The following is a 20036-nucleotide window of genomic DNA, read 5'->3' as shown; positions in this document are numbered from 1 at the left end:
AATGAAGAAAAAAAATCTCGACCATCCAATCAATGTGTTGGTTTGATCACAAAGAATAATAATCTATGACAAATAAAGAGTGAGATGCAATCAATTGTCTGTTAAAATTATTTAGAAATGATGATAGAAAAAATTACATATAAATATATATATATATCAAACATATAAATATGATAAAAATATCTTTACTTATTATTAATTGATTTTAGATTGGATATGTGTGTTTGGTTCACAAAATTAACAAAAAGGGAGAAAACAGACATGTCATTGGATGGGTTGGTTTGATGAATATGAAGAATAATCAATAACAGAACAAAGAAGGAGATAAGATGATGGCACATGTTACCACATGCATGCTGTGTTTTTCCAAGTTTCTTACAGGGTTCAAGTGAAGGGAGAGAGCATGTTAAGAAAGAGTTCCCTCCGCTAGGAATATTTATTTCTGTAACCAATCCATACCACATCTCTACATCGGAACAGATAATTTGGGTTTGTATGTCGGATTTCTGGTCATCTGAATTTCAGGTATGGCTACTTGAACTTTGCGTGTTGATTCAGATTTGGATGAAATCAGTGATTTCTTTCCCGGCTTTACATGGATAAACAATTCCGGTAAGTCTAGTGCTTTCATTTTCTTTCATTCTTTGAACGACTGCCAACTTTTCTTTCCCTTTGATTTATTTGCATGGGCTTTGGAGTAGGAAAAAAAAAAAGTGATTCTTGGTCGGCCAAATGGGTCTTGACTAACAAATTTTTTGTATATAGTGATTCTTGTGATAAGAAGAGGAAACGTTGTAAACAAGTAAAAGATGTATCAAAAGTGACGGAGAGGAAGATTAAAACAATTTATTAAGCACTACATGTCGTAGTAAGTGGAAGAGAATTAAGAAAAAAATAAGTGTTATGAGTGAGAATAGACTAAGGACAAAAACTCTAAGTGATACTCTAGTAGTTTTGAAAGTTTCTCTTTTAAATTGTAAAAAGTATTAAAAATAAAAAAGGCTTTAATCCACGTAATGAATTATATTATTAAAGAGAGTTTTAATGTTAGGTAACTGTTATTGAAAGTTAAAGTTGAGTAAATGTTAAAAACTTATTATGTGATCATTGAAGTAATTATATTTAATAAGACTTGTTATCAATTATGAGCTAATAAAAAAAGTTGTACGTGAACAGGTATAAGAGAGGAAACTGTACATGAGCAGGTGTAAGAGAAAAGGTTATATATGAACAAGTATAAGAGAACAAGAAAAAATCAAAAAACAGTTGTATTTCAAGAAAAAGTTAAAAGAAACTTCTTAACTACTTCCATATTTGAGCCACCAAGTCAAACTCTTCAGAACATCTTAATACGAAAATAACCCATGAACCCTGCCACCTATTCCGAATTACTTTCAGTATTATTTATGTGAAATTGTTATTTTGAATAAAATAGTTATTTCACTTATATTAATTGTCACTTATTCTAATTGTTCTATATGAAGTAATACTTCACTTATAATGATTATTTTTATTATTTTTTATATAATATTACGTGATAAAATAATTTTTTAAAAAATAAATATTAATCAAAATTGACTATCTACGCTCTTCAACATCCGTATTGAGCCGATTACCATTTTGGTCCAAGATGGCAATCCGAAGCACCATGGGCTGGAAAATGGTTACCTCCTTGTCGAGAAACGTTCATGCTAAGTCATCTAGAAATGAATGGCTTGAGTCTCCAATGGATGAAGAACGTAGAATAGTTTGGACATTGGGTTGGACCGAATCCAACAACTTTGCCTCGGGCTGACGCTGATGCGTATGCTTTTCCTCATTCATGTTTGGTCAAGCAGCCATGGCCTCGTGCACCACTACTCAATTGTTGAATTGATTTGGTCATAGTCTAGTGGTTCAACATTTCAAGTTCACAAGACAGCGAAATTTAAGGAACAAGAATTCTACACTTATGTGGCATTTGGTACATCACAATGCAATGTAATTACAGGTAATGTGATTGCAAGTAATGTGATTGCAAGCAATGTGATTATAAGGAAAATAACATTACAGTGTTTGATATATAAGCAAAATAATGATTAAAATGCAGGGAAGATAACATTACAGTGTTTGATTTACAAGTACTTTAGTGAGAATGTAATGTTAATTGTCAAAATTACCCTTAATTATTAAAATATAAGTTTAATATATTTATATTTTTTATTATTAATTTTTATATAATATCATTTCTTAAATATATTTTTAATATCATATATTTTATTTTTATTTATTATTATAATATTTTATATTTTATTTTTAATATATTCATATTTATATTATTAATTTTTATATAATATCATATTTTAAATATATTTTTAATGTCATATATTTTTATTTTATTTATTATTATAATTTTATATATTTTATTTTCATTTCTTTAATATATTTTTTATATATATATTTTATTTTAATTTGTTTTACCTATATTATATAATTTATTTTTTTATATTTTATTTTATTTTAATTTTTAATTCTTATATTATATATTTTATTTTAATTATAATATTATAAATATTTTTAATAAAATAATCAAGTTGAAGGGTAAAATTGTTTTTAAGAACATTGCAGAGTGCAATGTGAGTGCAATGTAATGTGATTGCATTGGTTTTGGACTGCAATCACATTACATCTATTGACTGTAATGTAATTACATTGCAATCTTACTATTGCAGTGATCTGTTACAAAACAAACACTGTAATATAATTTAATAAGTCACATTACAAGGAATGTGCTTTACATCCTTGATACCAAACGGACCCTTAATCCGATTATAATTTACTCATTAAAACAATTGTCAAGATGATTGATATAGTATGGTTCATTCTGTGTATTTTGACTGATAGTTTGAAAATTCTAAAAGCAGTAAAAGCAATCCAAGTCCTCATGCTTTATTACATTACTTCCATTTCCATACGCCAGACATGAAGCAAAAGAAGAGGAAAATTTCCATCCTGCCAACATTTCATGTCCTGGGGACATTTCACCAACCATGGCAAAAACTAAGACATTACGTCAAGGAAATTTCAAAGCCATTTTACATTGACAAATCAATAATTTACAAGGAAAGCAAACCATTAAACTCTGCAAATCCATTAAAACTAGTAAGAATTACAACCTGAGTAGCAAGGGAAGTTCAACTCGAGGAACAAATTAAGCATGGTGGAACTTCAAGCATAATTTCTGGATAAATCCCTTAACTGATATGTACTTATGCTTAACAATAATTACAGGACAGGAGAAAAATTCATCATCAATGCCTGGTGGTGAGTTAAAAGAATCTGACAGAGTTTGGTTAGGACTCCTAAGCATATTAGTTCCTTGAAGTTCATGGCTCTGCTTCATAATGATAGCCATAATGGGGAGGCGAGGACAAGTTATAAGCATATTGGGGGGTGGAGCCATGATAATATACATCCTGGGGTGGGGAGGTGGGCTGATAGCTATGATGAGGTGGGGAGGTGGAATGATATACATCATGACGTGGGGAGGGGGAACTGAGATCACTAGTTGGGGCATTGTCAGCATAAGATTGTTGTCTATCAACTCTAACTTTATCAACTCTGACCTCCACCAACTCCTCTTCCTCAAATGTTTGGAAAATTGGGTGCAAGTAAGCATCTGCTAAGAAAGCTTTTAAGTTTAGATCAGGTTCAGTGGTCCGATCCATTATGTCCTTTGCCATTGCTTCCTGCAAAATAAAAGTGAAAAAAGAACTTTTATCAATATGAGGACAAAATTTGCAATCCTTATGAGATAAATAAAACTACCTCCAGACAACGATCATAAAAGTAAAAGCGTATCCAAAAGGAAGCTCTATAATTTTACTTGTAAAACCTAGAACTGGCATCATAATGTAGCCTAAATACATATCAAATAGGATATCAATTATGATAGATGTAGAATGTTGTAAGCAAAAGTTTAAAGCTGACTGAGAGACTGCACAGATGGAAAGAAAAAAACTTACCTCCAGTGGATACTTTCTGAATGCTGGCTCAAAACGGTTTTTGCAATATTTATGGAAGGCTAATGTCAATATGGGTAAGATAACAAGAAGAGGAGTGGAATTCGCAGCCTTTTTTGTACTGAGCAGACCCATTAATAGAAGTTGAGAGATCAATAAGCTTGCTAGTATGCGGCTGTGAACATGTGGCCAGAATGCAGCACCACTCTCATATTGTGGATTGTAGACATTAATTATCTGCATGATCAAATGGCAAATCAGATTACAAGTAAAACCGAAACTCTTAAAACAACATCAAAATCTACAACAAAATGACATGATCTGCAAAAGAATCTTATAGATATCACTAGACTCTTTCTCTCTTGACAGTTAAATTTTATCAGTTATGACTTATGAGCATCCTAATGAGAACTAATTTTCAACATGCAGACATTTTATTGTATGCTTGAAGTAACTGATTACACTACCAAAAAACCTCGCAGAAAGGGAAAGATATAAATGAAAAGAGTTGTGCATAAACTAACCTGATGACGGTAAACCAAGTAGGCAAAGGCAAAGAAGACTAATATAAATGGAAGAAGAATGGGAGTAACCACAGCATAGACAATTCCCAAAAGGAAGTACAGTTGGAGACTTGGGAGAGTTTCTGGATAATCCACACTTCCAGGGTCCATTGCCTTTTCTCTATCTCGCTCAGTCTTCACCAGAAACATGTTCTTAAGATGAAAAATAACCAATGGCTTCAATCGGAGAATCTCGCTAGCTATACCGGCCCATCCATCAATCATGATATATGTAATAAAGAAAGTGGCCTTCATTGGTATTGAAACCCCTATGGTTCTAGGGATCCTATAATAGAATCGAATAATCAGAACATAGAACAAGGCATCTTGAAAGCTGTACACTAACATTCACATCAAAGAAAATTTTCAACAAACAAAGCTGGTGCCAAAAGAAAAACAGAATATAAAATAAAAACAAGTAGTGATTGCAGGATTCAAGATGAGTTATACAACCTTAATATTGCTGTAAGCTAATTTATGTTTCAATTTGGCGTGCTATTACTCTACATCACAAGCACTACTGTTTAGAGAATAAATTCTCTTTGCCATCTTTCACTACTACTCATAGCTAGACTAATGTTTTGCAGGTAACACAAGCTCCTGTGGAACCAACTTTAAATTAACAGGAGACGTGTTGTGCTTGTATCAGTATGTTAAAAGGTCTGCAAGGGGTGCAGCATATGATGGATTACTATCCTCATATTGAGGTCCACCACCATAGCATCACAAGAAGCCCACAGTATCCTGAGAGTCTCCACATCAATATACGAGGGACTTTCATCCCAGTGTTCAATATTTAAAGGGATTTCCCATTCTAACCTTATTTGGCACTAGGGACAGTTGAAGCTCAAAAGGAATCTTTCATATCAGGCCACACCATGCTTTTAAGGGTCACTGTCAAGAGAGTCCATCTAAGATTGCTATAGATTGTAGTTGGATTCCATTCAAAGGGATCTAGATTCTTAGGTCTTGCTCCTTACAATCACCTAGCAGGCATTCTTTTGACACTCTCCCTCTCCCTGTCCTCCTTGCCTCTAGATCTCAGGTTTCTTCCACATTGTCCACATTGCAAGACACAACTCAGCTAATCAAAAAATTTCTAAAAATGTCAATTTCACTTTGAGAGATATGAAATAAAAGAAATTAGCAGTTTAAGACAGTGACATAGCACCTTTAAAAAAAAATGGAAAAACAAGCAACAGAGATGTATGGAGTATTACTGGGTTGGTGATTGGTGAAGGAAAGAATGCAATTGCTCAAAAGCTGTTCCAGTCACTATACTCCCCAAGAACACATTCACCAACATAAAATAATAGTACTTTGCTGATGCTCGTCGTTCAAGAGTTGATAATGCTATATGTCCCTCAATCTTCGACATGATCATCAAAATCGTAGGCAGTATATACAAAAAGATTTTAAGAGCAAGACCAGGAAGGAAACCTTGCAAGAAAGATTTGATGAATTTCCTGCATATTAATTCCAGTTAGTAATGTGTTAGGAGTACTAAAACATCATACAAAGTTTCCAATACTGACCTTTCCTTTGATTAAATGATACTAATGGTCGAAAAGTTGCTATAATTGTTATAACATCATAATGACAAGCCTCTTAAGTTTAAGACATTATCAAAAAGTTAATGGGGCCCAACAAGCCGTTTTGCAAAAGAAGTCTTACAATTCTTAGCTTAGGAACAAAAAAGTAATGATATATAAAGTTGTGGCGTCGCAAATTTAGTACTTTTATTTAGCTCCAAATGACTTTGCTTGCATGTAATTTAGGCAAATGATCAAAGTAAGAAAAAAACAATAACATTATAACCTTTCCCAAATGGCATGAAAGAAAAGATTGTTGCCCCAAAATTTTGTCTGCAGTATAGTGTACACAAAAAAATGTAAACAACCATTTCGTAAGTGATAGTATGAAGAATGAGCACCAGATGTAAGGGTGAAATTTAGCACAATTTGAGCATCTAAAAAATAAATGCATAATGGTAAATCACAATTGTATTATCTACAAGCTAAGAATAGATAGTTAACTTACAGTTCTATAACTGGCCTAAGGAAAGGAGCAACTCTTTCAAGACCCTCTAAATTTGCAAGGGATTGCACAAAAGCAATGGGTATCATGTAGAAAAAAACCAAGGCAAATACTGATAATGATATTATTAGTTTCCGAATGGTCAACGAAAAAAATGGTATAGCCAGATTCCGCCAATAAACATCACGGGGTTCTGGAGCCCAATTTGTTAACCAAAGTGTTGGGTTTTTGCTTTGTTGTGTCTGTGCACAAACAGCAGCCCCCCAACGTGATTTGAATGATACAAAAGCAACCGGCAGAATAGATTTTGGGTCTTTGAGAACTTTCTGGCGCTCTAATGCCACCTGAGATAGTTAAAAACAATTAATAAACAGAACAAAAGAGGCATCCAATGGTCCAGAAATATGCAGAAGGAAATTTTAGAAAGGTTAAAATTATATTTGGAACATTTAAATATTAATGCATGAGAATAAAACAGCACGAGCAGCTTACTTTTTCATCAAACTCTTTTACTTGATGTTTGTAGAAATCAATGGAATCAACTCTTTCACCCCATAGCCCAAGAAATCCTGTCTGAAAGTAGAAAGCATTTAAGGCATCAAATTCCTAGGTCCATAATTAGATGAATTGCTTGTTAGATAAATAGCTCAAAGTCTACAATGTAAAACGTAAAGCCAACAGCTTCTGCCATGAAAGTTCATAAGCATAACCTACCTTTTTAGTTGGTCTCTTCTCTGGATGTCTTTCAAACTTCAGTTGGTTATAGTCCAGCCAATTTTGGAGCCTATCTCTTTTTCTCACCAATTTAGCAAATTTGTTTGCATTATAGACCGCCTGAGTATGAAATTAGTGCAGGAATCATAAATCCCCACAAGGAAAGGACAAGGACATGCTATCTGTTTATTATGATCTGCTGGTCTCATTCTAATTAAAAAATCAAATCAATAAAACAAGAAGGATCAATAGAAGTGCATTACCTGGTGACAAAGATAATAATCAGGGTGATTTGTTTTAAAGAAGTGGTCCAAGGAATCTGATATTGAGTGACCAGACATCTGTGGCACATTCCTCACAACTACCTGCAATATTCACCAAATTTTACCCACAAAAACCTTGAACAAACCACTTAATAGCAAAATCTAAGCATTATAAGAAGTGGGACTGAAGTGTGTATTAGGGTTGTGCAAGTGATAGTTCCAGTCCTCAAATTTGAATGATAAAACAACTACACAACAGTTTCTTCTCAATTTTTAATCTGCTGTGATTGTTCTTAAGAAAGTTACTAGAATGTTCAACTCACAGTGAACTGTTCTGCACGCCTACGCTGTGAGGCCAAGAAATGCAACCTCATAGTTGCTACATTATCATATTCCTTGTAGAGCATGTAGCAAATCCAAATCGTGAACAAGTATTCTAACCCTATATGAACAAAAAACCTGATATTCAAGAAGAACTTCATTAGAAAAGCAACAAAATCCACAAAGAGATATTTATTAAATATATACTAAACTGACCTTATAGATTCAGGGCGAACATTCGATATTGAGAGCTTATCAATGTCACTCACAACCAATTCTTTCCTCAGGAAAAATAATGTTCCACTGGACACATTCACTGGAATGAGGATAAGAAGTGCCACAACTGTTATGGGCACAAAAATCTTTATGCTGTAAGAAAGGGAAAGAACTGTGTTAAAAAATGGTTAAAGATATTAAACTTCTTTCTCTTATGTTGAAAATGGATATAAATGTTTAAATATCAAAGAAGCAGTCAAGGTTCTGAAGCACAAACATACCAAAATTAAGAAGTGTGAGATTAACCCTTACTTAATTGAGGCAGCTGTGAATAATATAAAGAATTCAAATAATATCAAGGTTTCATGGCAGAGAAATACAGTGACCAGATGATAAAACAGAGTACATCTGCAATACCATCATTCAAGATTTAATGTACATAAACAACAACAGGAACAAAGTCGACTCATCCTTGCAAATCTGATTACTCTATAGAGAATGAGAATGCAGTTTGTAATGTGTCATCTCAAAGACCTAGAAACAGGACATCATGAGTGAGGAACAGTAGCATGGCTCTTAACTCTTAAGTCATGTGAAACAGATGCATCAGATAGTTCTACAACTAGTTGCCATTAAGGCAGCTTCAGCTAGATTTAACCGATATCCAACAGTCAATGGCACTAATGAGACCACGGTCTTCACATAACGCTATGTTTGGTAGGAAGGAAGGATGATAGAGGGAAGAGAAAAAGGTGAGGAATAAAAAATTGAAAGCGACCGAGGAGAGTTGTTTCCCCTTCCTTGTGTTAGGTATGAGAGATCGGAACAAAAAAACACTACTTTCCTTTCATTCCCTTTTCTTCCTTCCTCTTTCCCTCCTACCAAACATAGTGTTAATGTATCACTACAACGTATGATTTGATAGAGAACGCAGGTGGTACCCAGAGATTGCGGTCAGCTTAGACTGTCAAAACAGAGTTACTGAATCAAATGAAAGGGAGCGAGCTAGTTCTAACTCTAAGTCAAACTTTACCAATTCAAAGAACATAAGCAATTTGATCCTTAAAATCAATCACATAAACATCTGTATCATTCAAACTCCAAAACTTCCTCCAGAAACAAATACTACCCAGAACCCAAAATAAGTAGAAAAGGACATGAAAGAGTAAAACAAGAAAATTCATAACTGTAGAATATGAATTCTCGAGAGAGAAGAAAAGGTAAAGTTCTTTATTTTTGATCCACGATGTGGATAACGTGAAAGAATGCAAATTATAGCACAATATTCGATTTTTCTGACAAAATAAAAAACAACATATCAACGACAAGCAACGAGACAGTGAAGGAAACGAGCAAAACGTACCCAAGAGTGTAAATTCTGAGAAAAACAGCAGAGTCGAGGCCAGCATGGTTGATAATCTCAGTCTCACTCATCTTCAAAGCTTGAGGCATCCAATTCAAGAAAGTAAGATAAGTCATGAAATTGAGGTTGACAAACTTTGCCACAAAATTCCCACCCCTTCTCGGGCTTGTTCTTCCTCCATTGATGTACCATTTTGGGAAGTAAACTCTGTCGTTAATTGGTTGAATCCTCAGCAGAGCAAAAGCCAACAAGAAAGCAAATGCACTGAGGATGTTGATTAAGGCAGACACCCCAATATCACCCAGAGTTGCCATGGGAGAAAAAAAAAAGCAAAGCAAAGCAAAAGAAGGCAACAAAGACTACAGAGAAAAACAAAACATGTGAAAGTTTGAAAGAGATAAGAGAAAGACAAATGGTCCGAATTATGTGACTGATGATGCAAGAATAGAATGAAAGAAAAGGATAAATATTTTTTTAAACTGGGAAAGAAATGGATTTTTGATCTGTCAAGGCTGCTGTCCTCGATTCAGTTGTAATCACCTCCTATAATTAAATTGGGTTCTTAATAATTTAATCAAGGATGTGGTTAATTTTGACTAGGAAGTGTTTCCATGTGCATGTGACGCTGAAAGCATGAACTGTTTAGTTTATTGGAAGTGTGCTGGAATGAGAGAGAAAGGTGGGGGCGATGATGATGGGCATACATCCAGGGGATTGTTTTTGTTATTGTTTTTTGTTCGGGGTTGGGGTTCATGTGTTGGTTGCTGCTAATCTTTTGTTTTCTTGTGAAAGTCTTTTGATTAAAGAATCTGAGAAAGGGGGACTCTTTGTCTATTGGGTCTCTTTCAGTTTTCATCTTTTCCTTGCGGTGGAAAAGCTCGTGGTTGGATTGTGATCATGGCAGAGTTGCCCCTCCCCACCATCAGTGCCCCAAAATCAGGCAAATAAAATATGACTCTTACTCAGATTTACTACTAAAGATAAAGCCATAAACATAATAAAGAAATGATGCCTCATCTTTTTGTATAATCTTTATCTCCTTTTCCTTCCAAAAAGCTAACATAATTTATTCCCTTTGATAATCTTTGGTATTCATGACTGATAGGCCCAAAAGATTTCTTTGCATGACTTAAAAACTTTTTGTTTTTTTCTTTGAATAAGAGTGGAATATTTTCCATCAAGGAACAATATTTAAAACAGTACAGGTAAATTGTTTGGTCTGCAGTTGAAAGCCTTTGCCCATTTGGTAAAGGGCGGTGGAGCAAGTGCACCAAAGAGTGCTACAAGTCTTTAAACTATTGCATGCCACACAATTATAATAATACCTTGGAATAAGTTAGGTTGCTATTCACTTTTTAGTTACCCTTTTGGGCGGGAATATGCCCTATCCCTCCCTTGCCGTTAATGGTCACTATGATCATTTAGTAGTTTTTCTTTTCACCTTACACCATTATATTTTAAATATGAATAAATAATTTAATTTTTAAATTAAAGATGTTTTTATAATTTCTCAAAACATAACTTATCCATAAAATTTTTATAACATATCTCATGCAATATTAGAGGTAAGGTTTATGTCCCTTCTCTAATATATTTAGATTTTTCATTTTAATAAAATTTTAACAAAGTAGTTAGACTTTTGAGATCTTCTAACTTCAAGAAAAAAACTTTTCTATAAATTTAATTAAAAAATTATAGACTGTTATGCGAAAAAAATTAAAATTATCATAGTTTTGGATAGAGTTTATATTTAAATAAAAATATATTTGTTGATAATAATGGACTTCTTAAATTATCCAAAAAAGAACAAGTAAAAAGAGAGCAAAGGTGGACTTTTGTCCAAGCCCGGCTACCAATTGGTCAGGCTCTCATCTGCCATTGCAGGCTTGGATGGGCTGGTGTCAGTTGGGCATCTTTTAGCGCATTAAAAGCAACAAATTCTTTAAGCCCAAGTTAAAAAAAATAAGGAATAGAAAAATATTGATATAATTCTAAAACAATCTTTAAATTATTAAAAAAATCAAATAAATAATTAATTTTTTATTACATTTAATCAAATTTTTATATTTTCATTTTGTGTCAAATAAATATTTATGACTGAAGGTTTACTAATAATTGTTAATCAAAATGTTACTTATCATTTTATGTTAGGTGATGTTAACGTGACATGTTAATATGTCACAATGGATAATGATATAATATGTTGATGTAGAGTGTAGTATGATTAGAAGATATTTTTTTCTTCCATGTCAACACTACACTAACATCATATGAGTATAAAATGATAAGTATTATTTTGACTACAAATAATTAATCGATTGTTAATTATAAAGCTTTATTTGATCTAAAAATCATATAAGTATTTGATTAAATACAATTGAAAAATAAAGATTGATTAAAAGTCTTTTAAATAATTTAAGAGTTTTTTCAAGCATTATGCCAAAACCATTTTCTCGTTGGTTGACACTTAAGGAAGGTAAATATCACGAATTATTATACTCTTCTCAAAAAGTTAATTTATTGAAATGTGCAAAGTTCATGCTTATAATACTTATCCACCTTTCAAAATTTTCTTATTACCCTACATGAAATTAAAGCATTTTATTTTTTTTTTTTGAAATACTTGGCTCAATGTAAACATGTTTTTACTTGTAAATAGTAATATACATACATTAAAAATTGTCAAAGGACAATTGAGAATCTAATTGTTGGCCACCCGGTATGGTCAATTGGTACATGCTTGCCCTTTTTTGAAAAAATAAGGTTTTTTTTATAGTTTTTTTTAATTTTTGGAGGTCATGGTATTTTTGTCTTTTTCTAATATCATGGCTCTAAAATTTTTTTCTTTTATTGGAGTGTTGTCTTGCTTTCTCTCTTGGTTAGAGGAAGAATTTGGAGAAAGAATGAGAGAATGGGGTTAGGAATGAGGAGAGAAAAGAGATAAAGTTCGAGAGAGTTAAAGGTACGAACAAAGAGAAAATAAATAAATATAAAATTATATTTGTGATTTTTTTAATTAATTGAACATATTAAATAGAGAAAAACTATCTTTTCTCTTATTTTTCTTTTTCTTCTCTATCTTCTTTCCTTACCCATTGTTTTACGTTTTAGTTAGTTATTTTATTTATTTAATTTTAATTTATGCATTAATTTAAATTTATAAATTTAATTTTAAAATTGATAAGAATAAAAAATAAATAATTGAAAATTAATTTAATAATTTTTTGTTTATCACATTTTTATTATTTGAGTTATTATTATTATTATTATAATTATAATATTCTTGTTTCCATATAGAAATTAGAAACTTTGATCTAAGTTTCTAATTATCTTTCTTTTTATCTTGTTTGATTTGTTTATTCAAACTTTTATTATTTAGATTCTTTATTATTTTTAATTTTATAATATTATTACTTTTATACAGAAATTAAAAACTTTTCATGTAAGTTTTTAAAAGTGTGTAATTATACTTCTCTATTATACACAACAATTTACTAAAACTGTTGTGAGATTGAGTTTAGTTTTTTTTTTCTATTATTCTTATACAATTTTATAAAAGATGGAATACTTATTGTTATTATTAGGAAAAAAGCTCCACAGAGATCAAATATTAAAGTCATTGAAATGTTAGTCAATTATCATGTATTTTATATGTCCCTTGTATACTATAGCTTACATTCACGACTCTTAAAATAGATTACCACTTAAATAATTATACAACTTTTGACATATTCTATACACATTGTAATTGATAAATAGCTTCATAATTAGTTACGTAAAATGAGCACCATATGATTATTAAAATGTAGATATATTTAAATAAATATTATTTTATACATCACACAAGCATATTCTAGTAACTATAAAACATGGCTCAAATCTCAAATTCAATTAGAGATGACACTAAACTATGTAGTTAAATTAATTTGAGAAACAATGCGAGTTTAAAGAAATTGTGTTTTCTCTTTGAGATCTTTGAATGTTTTTTGTTTGTTTGGCTTTTAAAAGAACAAATACAAACAACATTGATGAGTCAAAGGATGATGCCAATCATATCCCCTTCTATTTTAATTCATAAATGAACATAACGAGGTTTTGCCAAATAAAAAAAAGACTCTTGATAATTTCACACTAGCTGACAATGAACATTGTTCTTATATTCTCATAATCTTCCAACAATGCTTCATTTTTCATCCTTTTGTTGACCTTTTCTTTTCATACTCTGCTTAGTGCCAATATACGGCCGACCCTTCATTTCCCAACAACTAATATTTATCTTCTAGCAAATTCTTCCTTAATTCATTACCCCTGTTTATTAGTCCCAGAAGAGTTTTCATCTTACATACATTGGCTGTAACATGGCGGATCATCAAGAGAGTTCTGAAGTTCAAAGCAACCAAGAACTGCAGGGACCAACGACATCGAATGATCAGGAGATAAACAGGTTGACCTCGGACGAGCATGACATTTCCTTGAAGATGGAAAGAGCCAGGGAAGCTAACAGGACTTATTCGAGGCTCGAGCCTAAGCCTGAGAGACAGGAAATTTGGGCTTGGTATGCATATGAACTCTGCTCTTACTTCGTTCATACAGCTCTTATACCTATAGTGTTTTCTCTCATCATCGGTCAAATTGTTGATTTACCTTCTGAGCCACCTCGGGGATGGAGTAAGAGCAACAAGGGCTTGACTTGCAAGATCAGTGAAATGCAACTGTAAGTGTTCATTTCTCAAATATCATCAACGCTTGATTCTGTATAACATGTAAGTTTAAGCACATAGTTCCAAGTCCTTTTCGTCTTGGACCTAGAAAAATAAATGCATGAATTTCTTTTCCTATACTTCACCAAGTTCTAAAGCCATAAGAGGAACAGGGTATAACGTGACAAAAGAGTCAAGTTGGGGGTCAAACCAGATATGCTCAGACATGTTTTATTTTGTTATAGCTGTTGCCAACTGCCATGCCATTGATGAAACTATGCGTTTAATTACAGGTACGAGCGACTTACACGTCGTTCAATACCGATTGGCGATTCAAAAGTCTCCCCGTTGGAGTGGACTTCGATCTCTTGGGCAATCGGCCTAATTCTGGCTGGCCCCGCTCTCCGTTTCATTTCCATCAAACTTGACCACGGCCGGAACCAGCAAGTCATTGCTGGAGCTGCAATAGCCATCGGGTCATTCTTTTGCCTACCGGTTGGGTTCTTCAAAGTCACATGGATCTTCCCGCTATATATTGCTCCAATCGTGGTTGCCATGACCGTGGCTACTGCCTCCCACACCCGCCATCATGGCCTGATGATCCGAGGCTTCACAGGACCGATCCTTCAAAGACATCAATTCCCAGTTAGAAGAGGTGTCTCGAGTTGGCTGTCGTTCTATGCAACCGCTGCTGGTTGCCTGGGTTCAGCTGTGATAGCAGCATTTGTGTATTATATGCTTCGAATTCGTGACACATTTACCGGCCTGTGGGTTGTCTCCATTTTTAGTGGACTCAAATGGCTAGCTGGAATAGTTCACGTACTTACCTTAAGGCATGGGGCAACCGTTTCCTCTACTCTACCAAAAGACCATTTTCTCACCGTTTTTAAGTATCATCATGGAGTTGGAAGCCTCATAGTTGTTGGTCTTTCATCATTCACATCAATGTGCATTTTCACGGGAGGGCTACTCTATTTAGTCGGCGAACTCTGCCTCAAGCCTGTGTTCTTGCTCTACTTCTGGCTGATTTATTTCATTTTCCCCTCGGTTTCTCTGCCATTATTGCAACCGCTTCAGCTTGCCTTAAAGACAAATGCTGTGAAAATGCATCTACTTGGACTCATCTTATCACTAATAACTTCAGGGACAGGTTTCCATTTTCGGAATGACAACTGGCAGAAACATCACATCCTGATTTTCGCCGCACTGCAAAGCACGTCGACAGGAGTCTTGCATGCCTTCGGACGAGTTTTACTGACTGACTGTTCACCAGTCGGGAAAGAAGGTGCGTTTGCAATCTGGTACTCTTGGGTGAAAATGGTGGGAACTTGTTTAGGCTTTGCGCTAGCGTCAGGAGCAGCCGCTGGAAACGTCGGAACTTCCTTCGGAATCGCGTTCTGCACCGCCGCTGGTGCGATGTTAATCTCAATTTATGGGAACATCAGCGAAGTGGCAGGCGCTGTAGCCGCAGGGCTTATTGCTGAAGAGGGTGAGACGGTTTCTTCACTCCCAACCCTAAGCGGCTTGGATGATAGCAATCTCAATATCAATGGCGATGACAGTCCAAAGAAACAGCCCGCGCCCGTGGGTGAGGAAGTGCGTAGGAGGGTAAAAGAAAGAATAAATTAATGGGTTTCTTTTGCATCGTAATTCTTTGGAAATAACCTGGGCAAAATGGAAAAAAATTTGTAGCACTAATCTTTCAAGCTGCATGTGATTGTAATTAGTTAAGTTACATGTGTGCGGCATAATTTTTTTATTATAAGGAACTTTAATTCCACTTTTTTTAATAATTGGAAATGTAATTTTATTAAGTAATCTCTATGCTCATAGCCTGTGGGGAACTTATTTATTTATTTTTGTAAAATTGGAGGATTTATAGGAATTTGATTTGTCAAATGAAATCTAAAAATAATTTAATTATCAATTTATAAAAAGAAAATAAAATAAGTAGTATTTAGTTTATTTTATGAAATAATATTATCATTTTACTATTTAATTGGTGATAATAGTTTCAACATAAATAATAAAACTATAAAAATATATTATATATATTATAATTTAATCATATTTTTATCAAAATACAAATGGGTGGAAGTTCCAAGCCTCTTTAAAATCTATTTAAAGTAAGCATATTGAAAAAAGCCTTTCTTATTGTATATTGGAAAGTACTTTAAGCTGACATAGTCAACAAATTAGGCTTTTCTTAACAAATGCATTCTAAATTTATAATGTCCACTAAAATTCAATTAGCTTTTCAAATCTATCAAACACTTATAAGAGAGAAAATTTAAGAAAACTATCTAGTCATCAAATGAGCAAAAAGGGACATTTAACTTAAAAGAAATTTTTAATTAATTTTAATTTGATAAAAGTGAGATGAGATCATAAATGTCTGAAATTCACTACTTATTAGAAAGATAAAAAGAAATTTGTATTTTACATTTCCATAGATGTTAAACCTTTTTTATGTATACATATAATCATGGAATTAAGGGTATAAACCATGTGGGATGATAGTATTTAGTGGTATTCCAAAAGTGTAATGCTCTCTTGAATTGTTGGTAATAATATTAATAACAAACTTCTTTTAAATTTTAAAAATATATGCATTTTCCGGTTTATAATTTTTATTTTTTCTTGACATTTGAACTCTTTTGTTATCGAAAACGAGTGCACACAAGGAATTGTTTCACCATGGAAAACATATAAAGTATAAGAAGAATCAAGGGGAAAATTTTTTGCTTAAAAAAGAGTTAAGTAAATTGTAATTAGTGTTGTCATTTACTAAAGAGAGATTTTGTAATTAGTACCAAACAGGGAAAAAGAAAAAGAAAGAAAGAAAGAAAGAGGAAAAATGACTTGGGTTGGGTCACGCTAATCCCTGAGCCCAAACACTCCCTTTTACAGTCCCTAATCGCAGGCAGCCTAAAACCCCAAACTGCCATTTTGGTTGCGGAAACCAACAGTTAAACGATGCAGAGATTGTGCAGCAAGCTCCGGTGTTTGGCTCTTCGATCAACCCAAACTCTTCCCTCTCTCTCCGCTTCTCGTCGCCTTCTCCATCACTCGTCTCCTGCAATCCCTTTGATTTCAACGAAATGGAGCTTCAACTCCCTCCTCAATAACAATGCCGCATCACCTCCCCTCGCCGTCAAGTCATTCCTTTATTCTCCACTGCATCTCTCCGTAAGCTTCTGGTCCCTTTTCATTTTCCTGGGTTATGGAAGATTTTTCATGCTTTTTACGAAATTATGTTTTCTTTTTAGGTGGTACAAGTCCGGCATGTTTCGTCGAGAGAGCGAGCCAAGAGGAGGAAGCCTATGACTCCTCGTACTTCCAAAATCAAGAAAATAAAGATGAAATCTTATTCGTAGGTTCATGCTTTTGTAGTCGCAGGTTTTTGTTTGGGGGAAAATATTTTTAGATTTGTTTGGTTTAATCGTCTAATTTGGATTTGATTAGGTCCTATAAGTCCAGATTTAGGGTGATGAGCGATGGGACTATTCGTCGCTGGAGGGAAGGCAAAAATCATAATGCACACTTGAAGGTAACGCCATTTTTGTATTTCTTCCAATTTAATGTTCTTATTTTGGGTTGGGGTCCTTTTTTGAGCTGAGGAAATGCTTCATTTTATATAGCAATTGTTCTCTATATGCCCTTAGTGCTACTAAAATTCTGATTTGTAAGAGAAGCAACCAATAAGAACAAGTTGCCTAGGATAGTTACTAACTTCTAATATTATCAAGGATAAATATAATTGTAGATGTCTCAGTGTCAGTGAGGTTGCGTGCTAATGGCTTTTAAACAGGGTTATTGAGGAGTACAAGGAAATCAGCTAATTTTTAATTGTTAGAGATTTGAAAGCTCCTTTTTATGAAGCCAGTTATGGAACTGCCTTTTAACATGTCTATCTATTAATGTTCAACCTTCTCAGTTGCTTGTGGAATTTTGATATAATATATGTATCAAGCTGGATTATGTGTGTGTGTGTGGCTGTGAGATGTGATGGGGGGAATATAATGGTGTGTGTAGCCTTACTTTGAACTTTTAATGCAGCATGAATTTTTGGGTTTCATGTTAAAGGGGTATTCAGAAGAGTTTCCTTATCATTTTAGGGTAGTAACATGGGCTCCGTGGCATAATTGCGGTGTTAACTATTCAGTTATGGATATACTAGTTATATACTTTGGTTTGCGTATTCTGGTAATTTGAAGCCTGACATTGTTGAAATGCATCAAATCACAACCATGAACTTTTACTGCAAATTTTGGTTCACTCCTTGATGGGGAGCAATGGTTTGATGCAAGTATAAAAAAGGGGGGAAGATCAAGAATATAAAGGCAAGCAGAGGCAAATGTTTATGGCTTCTGCTGGGCAGGAGGAATGATGCTGTGATGTGTGTGCATGCACGCATGTATATTTCCTTTGATATGGTTTCTTGTCTTCTTGTATGTTTATAATTATTGTTTCCAGTGGATCTTACACTCTTGCTGTTCATTTAATGACATTATTTCTAAATTTATTAGATTTAAAAATAGATTAGTCTGGTCCCTGTTGGTGTTCAGAAAAATCTTCAAGATTGTACAGAAGATATCTTGAAATTATCTATTATGGATAAAGACCTTTGGCCGAAGGCTGCAACATTGTTCTTTGGTATTATACAGAATTATTGTGCTTAAAGAAGCTTATGCTTTAGTGAATAGATGCCTTAGAGATGGTTGTCACCAATAAACTAAATGTTGGAAATCACGAGATCTCAAAATCATTTTCCTTTCCTCTTTCAAGTTCAAGCAGGATAATTTAATTATATTTCCTTCGTTTTTTATTCTAAAGCTTCTCTTAACTCTTCTAAGTCTTGAAGAGCAGATAAAGAATGTTGAAAACCAATGACTCATCTTGCAATGTAGTAATATCTTGTTGTATAATGCAGTCCAAAAAATCAAGACGGCGACTAAGACAACCTGCTATAGTACCAGCTGCATATGCGAAGGTGATGAAGAAGCTCAATTTTTGTGGTTAAAATATCTAGAAGCCATCATCTTTGGACATGAGATAGGAAGGTGTCTGCTTCTGCGTTTTCCTTGGTGCCCTCTGAAAGGTTACATTCAACTATATGACACAAACATGTAGTAGCTGGAGGATTGGGAAACAATTAATAAGCTTTATGTTATGTGGGGTTTTTTTTCCTTATTAAGCCATGGGATGCTTATTTTGATTTTTGGGATTACTGTGGATTATTAGTAACTGTTGATAATTCCTTTTACAGCTTCTTGTGGAGGGGCTTGTTGCATTTTGAATTGATGTTGATACCATAGGTACTAGTAACTTAGAGAAGGTCGGCAGCATATGATCTGACATTGCCATGCACGTAGCCTTCCTGGTGTAACACACCGCGAATGCTCCGAGTGAAACATTGATTTTTCTTCTCTCTCTTGATATATTATTTTTATACCATTATTCATTATAAAGCTCATCGTTTTATTTTAAATCAAATCACGGGATGTGTTATTTTTATAATTTATCCTATTAAAAATAGAGGTGACAAAGTTAAATCCATAGAAATGAGATTAATAAAAACATGATTATATTTTATTAAAAATGTGAGTTAAATCTGAAAAATTAATGGCTCGAACTGAGTTATTTTGCATTCGATGAAAATATAATTTATTTATATACATTAAGCTTAAACAATATCAAGTTGAAAAAAAAATTAAACTCTGCTAATTAGATTGAAATCTTTTGTATCGGAACATTTGATTTAAAAATTTAAATAGAGACAGATATTAAAGATCGAAATTTTGATTATAATTCGAATGCCTTGGCACAGATCCAGCGTGCCAGTCTTTCGTTCACTC

At 33.5% G+C, this 20036-nt stretch overlaps 3 protein-coding genes across 3 annotated transcripts; 2 read left to right on the top strand and 1 right to left on the bottom strand.

Annotated features, from left to right (window-relative positions):
- Positions 1-3109: 3109 nt before the first annotated feature.
- Positions 3110-10381, bottom strand: LOC110412948 (early-responsive to dehydration stress protein (ERD4)). Its single transcript, XM_021423613.2, has 11 exons — positions 9479-10381; positions 8116-8268; positions 7902-8037; positions 7579-7680; positions 7316-7435; positions 7094-7174; positions 6605-6945; positions 5785-6030; positions 4526-4850; positions 4005-4238; positions 3110-3728 (listed from the first exon to the last, which is right to left on the bottom strand). The coding sequence occupies exons 1-11, from the start codon at positions 9790-9792 to the stop codon at positions 3366-3368; spliced, it is 2415 nt and encodes an 804-aa protein (XP_021279288.1). The 5' UTR covers positions 9793-10381; the 3' UTR covers positions 3110-3365.
- A 3575-nt stretch (positions 10382-13956) lies between these two features.
- Positions 13957-15807, top strand: LOC110419063 (uncharacterized). Its single transcript, XM_021431943.2, has 2 exons — positions 13957-14192; positions 14472-15807. Exons 1-2 carry the CDS (start codon positions 13957-13959, stop codon positions 15805-15807), a joined length of 1572 nt encoding a protein of 523 aa, XP_021287618.2.
- Positions 15808-17077: 1270 nt separating this feature from the next.
- On the top strand, positions 17078-19480 carry LOC149527683 (Ribosomal protein L35). Its single transcript, XM_089784226.1, has 4 exons — positions 17078-17367; positions 17448-17551; positions 17644-17728; positions 19112-19480. The coding sequence occupies exons 1-4, from the start codon at positions 17155-17157 to the stop codon at positions 19199-19201; spliced, it is 492 nt and encodes a 163-aa protein (XP_089640352.1). The 5' UTR covers positions 17078-17154; the 3' UTR covers positions 19202-19480.
- The last annotated feature ends 556 nt before the right edge of the window (positions 19481-20036 follow it).

The sequence above is a fragment of the Theobroma umbraticum genome, unplaced genomic scaffold (genome assembly GCF_002168275.2).
Source record: "Theobroma umbraticum cultivar Fairchild unplaced genomic scaffold, ASM216827v3 scaffold_30.0, whole genome shotgun sequence".
Taxonomy (NCBI): Eukaryota; Viridiplantae; Streptophyta; class Magnoliopsida; order Malvales; family Malvaceae; genus Theobroma; species Theobroma umbraticum.
The sequence above is the reverse complement of the archived record's forward strand: the minus strand, read 5'-3'. Positions and strand labels throughout refer to the sequence as shown.